The following is a 5,785-nucleotide window of genomic DNA, read 5'->3' as shown; positions in this document are numbered from 1 at the left end:
CACGCGTCCTATAGCAAAAATTTCTCCAAAAAAAAAAAAAGAAAAAAAGCCTCTTTCCTAAGCCTGGGACCAAAGCCTGGGACAATGAGTGACAGGCCCTGGTCCCAAAGGCCAGAGAAGGAGCAGGATGAGGGCGGAGGCAGAAGGTGCACATGCGTTCTCCAGGAAACTGCAGAAGGGTGGGTGACCATGCGTTCTCCATCACTGATTCTGGGGCTCAAATAATACCTGTACAAGCAGGACCGCACAGGACCCCAGAGGCCAGGGTCTGGCCCTCGCCGCTTTCCCTGCAGCCAGATAAAGGCCAAAAGTGCCTCCACTGCCCCTCAAGTCAGTTTCCACAAGGCTTTATTGGCGCCGGACCTCGCCTGGTGACCGCCACTTCAAGGAAAGCCACCGGCACGGACGGGGTCCCGGCTCCGCAAGAGCCCTCCCCGGAGCGCCCGGCCAGGGTGGGAGTCGGGTGGACTCCCACTTCCAGCCACCCGCAGAGAGAGAAGGGCGTTCTCCGAGGCGCACGACGCAGGCGAAGGCCCGGCGACGGGATGGGAGAGGCGGGAGTCCAGCCCCGCTAGAAGGGGAACTCGCAGACGTAGTAGAGGCGCCGCTCGCAGTCGTGGTCCCACCAGGAGCCGTCGTCCGAGGCCTGCGCCACGCAGTTCTCCAGCGCGCCGCCGTTGGGCTGGTCAGGGCTGAGCGGGTGCGGCGCGGGGCTTGGCCGGGTACCTGGCTCGGGGCGGGGAGCGCGGTGCCAGGCGAAGAATGACACGCGCTGGCCGTTCTCGAAGAGGTAGAGGCCCTCGGCGCGCCGGTCGTGGACCCCCCGCCCCACTTGCCCCCCCCAGCCACACGGGCCAGTTGTACGGAGCGAGAGTCGCGCGCAGGTAGCGAGTCAGCGCTTCCATTTGCTGGCGGTCTGCGGGCTGCGCCAGGCTCCCGCCCCGCGCCACACACCGCGCCTGCGCAGCCGCCTGAGCCTCGAAGTCGCGCGAGAGAAGGAAGCATTTGTGGCCAAGGCGAAGCCCCTTCAAGCAGCCTGCGGGAGGGGAGGAGGCGGGGTCATGGCCTCTGGGAGGAGCGAGGAGGCGGGGCCAGGCCCTCCGGGAGGAGCGAAGAGGCGGGGCCAGGCCCTCCAGGAAGGGCGAGGAGGAGGGGCCAGGGCGTCGAGAGGCGGGGCCAGGACCTGGAACGCGCTGGGAGGAGCCTGGGTTAGAACGGCCCGGAACAACGAGGGGCCAGGCCGCTAGGGGCGGGGTCAGACTGTTGGGGCGGGACTGCAGGGGGCGTGGCGCAGCCCTAGTGGAGTCAGCGTGGCTGTGACAGAGACAAGTGCCTCGCCCAGGCCCGCCCTGCTCCCGCGTTCACCCTCCCAGCTACGCTAACTTCTCCATCTGCCAACACTCCTGGATTCCCCGGACCCTTTCGTCCGTGATACCTAGGGTGCTCACCTCTATGCAGACATGTCAGCGTCCCCTCCTCCCAGTCCCTTACCTGCTCCGAGCGTCCGGATTTCTCTGCCGGGTGCGGCGCGGACTCACCTTCCAAGCGACCGTGCTCGCGTTCGGCGCGGCTTTGCGCCTCCTGCAGGGCTTGCACAGCATCGCGAGTGTCGCCTGCCGCCTCCCGCAGCCCCCGGGTCAGCTCGACCACGCGGGTGTCCAACGAGTGCAGACGGACGTGCAGCTGGTGCAGGCCCGCGTCCAGGCCTGCCAGACGACCCACTGCGGATAGACAGGGCATGCGCTGGAGGGGGAGCCTGGGGACGCATCTAGAGAACCTAGGGGGACCGGGATCTAGAGCTGGGGTGTGTGTGGGGGGGTAGAAGTGGGCGTTGCTCCTGGAAGCCCCTGGGATTGGGAGGAAACTGAAAGGTTCATTTTTGTGAACGTGACCACGGAGGCCTGGGGCAGGGCGGGGCTTCTGGGTACTCACAGATGTAAGTGACTGTGTCCTCAGGAGTAGGAGAAGGGCTGGGGCTGGGGGAGGGAGTTGGCGGTGCTTCCTTCTCCCTTTCCAACTCCTCTTCCTCCTCCGGATACCCCTCTGTCTTCCAGGCCTCTTCGTCTTCAGGGGTTGCAGCAGAAGTCTCATTTCCCCTCCCATTCTGTAGCCCCAGGGCTTCCTGCAAATGCTGGGGTAGTGGAGGAGCTATGGGGCCAGCCTGTTAGCCCCCACCACCCCAGATGCCCCCGCCCCTCTCCAACTTTAGAGACCCCAGTCCCTCCTCTGACCCCATCATCCTGTCCTCTGAGCCTACACCCATCCCTCCCCCTTGCCCACTTTGGTAACCTGGGTAATAGCTCACCTTCAGCATCAGGGCCTCCCTCTCCCGCTCCTCCTCCTGAGCGCCTCCCCAACCTCCCCCCCACTCCCTCTGGGCTCCCCGAGCCCCATGACCAAAGCCCAAGAGCTGGGGAACCACCAGGGCCCCGAGGAGCCAGGCTGCCTGCATCAGGCCTGGCTATCAGCACGCAAGGTCGCAGATGTTGGGATGTCTGGGGTTGGAGGGTGGGCTCGGCCCTGACCAGCCCCCTGCCCTTGGTACAGATTGCTGGGCCCTGGGCCCCGTCTCTCCCAGCTTCCCTCTCTCAGCTCCTATGTCTCTGGCCGTTAGTCTCCTCTCCTCTGTGTGTGTCTCTCCCCGCCCCTCTTGGCTCCCAAGAGGCCCTGCCTTTGTGGCCGGAAACCTCCAACGTTCCAAAGGCTGGATCCCGCCTTGGGTCTCCCCACACACCCCCCTCTTTCCACTTTCCAGAGCTCACTTCCGCCCAACTCTTTCCTTCTGCTGTAGCCAAAAGCTCAGGCAGTCAGGAAGAGGTTGGAGCCAGCTGTCCAAGGGATCTGAGGGCCGTAGGACCAGCCTCTGTCCAGGAACCCCTCTGACCAACCAGGCAAGCTAGAGTCCCCCTCTCCCAGCCTCATTCCTGAGGATGGGGAGACCTTGGGTCTTCTTGAAGTCAAAGTCGTTACTGCCACCATCGCCCACATAGCCTAACAGAGGAGACTCTTCCTTCTTCCTTAGGCTCCAGGGGATCCTCTGTCCCCCAGATCCCTCACCGCCACACCCTTGCCTTGAGATTCAAGTGCGTGCGCGTGTCTGCAGGGACACACGTGAAGAGCATGCTGTGTGGGCAGCCCTGGAAGGGGCTCTAGGATTCACTGACCACACTTTACCAGAAGCCTCCAGCAGGAGACCCCAGGCAGGGCAATGCTGGGGACTCCAGATGCTCAAAGACAAGCAGACAGACAGTCCCCCAAGGGGATGGGCTGGGGCCGAGGGGGGATGTGAGGAGCGGTGAGAGGTCTCTCCAGGACTGTGGGCTGGGCAGCCCCTGGGCAAAGGTGCACTGAGGGCTCTGCGCTCCTCCCAGCTGGACCACTGCAGTCGTCTCCGCCCTGCTCCCTGCTCCCTGCTCGGAGCCCCTCCAATCCCTGCTGCTTGCCGCAGCCAGAGCAATCCTTCCAAACCATAAATCAGACCACATCACTCCCCACTCCCCTACTCCCCCACCTTCCCATCAGAAGCAGGAGGGATGCCAACCGTCTGGCCCTCCGTCCCCAGCACAGACCTCTTGGCTGGAGGCTGGGGGGGGACCACGTGCACCTCTGCCACCTTGTCGCCCCCACTCCACCCACACACCCCCGACCCCTCTCCCACCACTCCCCCCATCTCCCCAGCCTCCAGCCTCATGGGCATCTTTGCTGTTCCCTTATGGCGGAGCTCATTGCCGCTCCAGACCCTTCGCACTAGCCTGTTCCTCCTAGGAGGTTCTTCCTCCAGCTAATTCTCATTGTTGAGGTCTCAGTTTCGCGAGGACTTCCCTGGACCACCTCATGTAAGGAAGCTTTCACTCACCGAGTTACTTTATTGAAACATCCCACTTTATCTTTTTGATCTGCTCAAGACCGGCATGGTCTGGTTGGTTCGTCTTTGACTATCTCTTGCCAGTGAAGGCAGGGATTCTTTCACACTGCTGTACCCCCTGAGCTAGAACAGGGACTACCTAGCACATAGTAGGGGCTCAGTTAATCAGTTGAGTCAAGAGGTCGCTTGTTGGGCAACGGCTTGGCCTTCATGCTAGGCAGCACCCTGAGTTCCCAGGGCAGAGGCGGTGTGGGGAGGGGGAGGCAGCCTGAGAGGTAAGGGCAGAGTCAGTGCCATGCCCACTCTGCCAGGCTCATTCCTGACTCAGACAGGGCTTTCCCAGCTTTGGCGGTCGGGTCCTGCCAACAGTCATGGAGCTCACCAGCCCGGGATCTGGGGCCTGCCCTTCACAGGAAGAAACACAGCTCTGAGCAGCGGGCAGGTGCAGCCTGCTGGAGGTCACCAGTGTGGGGGCAGTTAGCCAAGCCTTCTGGCTCCAAGCGAGAGCAGGGCATCTGTCCTCAGCTGCTGGGAGCCCCAGGAGGGGCCCTGGGAATCAGTGCATACAGCCTTCCCTTTTCCAAGAAAGCCTGGTACCCCGAGGGTAGTGTGACCTTGGGCAGGCTGCTCCCTGCCACAGAGCCCAGGCCTCTGGGTTCCCATCAGGAGTCCAGGGACTGGAGACCCAGAGTTTACATGAAGCGTAGATGGGACAAGGCCACCCACCCTGCAGAGGGATGCACGGCCTCTCTCGCTGCTGGCGCCAACATGGGCAGCTGTTCTCTCCCTGGGCCCGGCTGCTCACCACCTGGGCTGGTGGATATGTGTCAAGATAGAGGCCTCCCCAGCAGGGCGGGCACCTGCTCTGGCTCATATGGGGTGCCCTGGAGAGCCTGCAGCTGGAGGTGGGCCCTGAGGCTGCCTAGAATTGCCCTCTGCAGGTGCTTGTGCTCAGCTGGTGGTCCTGGAGGTGCTGCTGGAGCTGGGAGAAGGAGGGAGCCCAAGGGGGAGCTCTAGGGGTGCCCCTCACAGTCCTATGGGACACAGCTGGCTCTGTGTATGTATGCACGCATACGTGTGAGTTTGGAGGGGAGGTGGGGGATGGCTATGTGTGATAAGCAAGGACATGCCACTCTGGGTGCCCAGTCGTGACGACAGTAGTTGAGACGACTTAGGAGGTAGCCCACCTGCCCCTGCCCCTTGGCACCAGCTCTTCACTGCTATATGACCTCGGGCAAGTTACAGAGCCTCTCTGTGCCTTGGTTTCCCCCTCTGGAAAGTGGAGATGGCAAAAGCCCCTGGAGCCAGGCCCACAGGAAGTGCTCAGGAATTCCGGTGTTGAGTGTCCTGGAGGGGAGCTCTGCTGCACCCCATGGGTGTGGGTGTGCATACCTGGGGGACAGCCCTAGGTGGGGAGGGTGATGATGGTGCATGTCCCTTTAGAGAAGCTCGTTCAGAGCACGCACACCGGCACGCCCTTGTGTATGTGGCGGGCAGGATGTGCACTGCGTGGCGTGTGCTCTGGAGCAGGGCAGTGAACGTGCACGTCCTCGGAATGCCTGTGCCTGGTGTCGGTGTCCCCAGGTCCGTGGTGTCTGGGTGCACAGGCCTGGAGCCTTGTTTTGGTGGGGACGTCTGGTGGGGGGCTGGAGGGCAGGAACCCTGAGCAGCTGTGCCTTGAGGAGCACACGATCATGTCAGGTATGTCCACGTCCTGCCCCTGTGCTTAGGACCAAAGTGTGTGTGCTGGGGACAGGGCAGAAATCTCACAGTTCAGTTTTTTTTGGGGGGGAGTCTGGCAACAAATAATTATTGCGCCCGCCCTATGGCATGTAGAGGGAGTGGGGAGGGCTCCGGGAGGGGGCGGTGCTGCTGTGTGTGAGGGGGTACCCTTAGGGGGGGGGGGCCCCACGTTGGGGG

General features: G+C 62.7%; 1 protein-coding gene across 1 annotated transcript; it reads right to left on the bottom strand.

Annotated features, from left to right (window-relative positions):
- Positions 1-331: 331 nt before the first annotated feature.
- Positions 332-2,679, bottom strand: CLEC11A (C-type lectin domain containing 11A). Its single transcript, XM_006144663.3, is given in 5 exon segments — positions 332-841; positions 843-1,036; positions 1,539-1,721; positions 1,933-2,131; positions 2,306-2,679. Coding segments are annotated over 5 exon segments (993 nt in total). The 5' UTR covers positions 2,453-2,679; the 3' UTR covers positions 332-571.
- Positions 2,680-5,785: the final 3,106 nt, after the last annotated feature.

The sequence above is a fragment of the Tupaia chinensis genome, unplaced genomic scaffold (assembly GCF_000334495.1).
Source record: "Tupaia chinensis unplaced genomic scaffold, TupChi_1.0 Scaffold000129_1, whole genome shotgun sequence".
Taxonomy (NCBI): Eukaryota; Metazoa; Chordata; class Mammalia; order Scandentia; family Tupaiidae; genus Tupaia; species Tupaia belangeri.
Note: the sequence above shows the minus strand (reverse complement) of the source record. Positions and strands in the feature narration are given on the sequence as shown.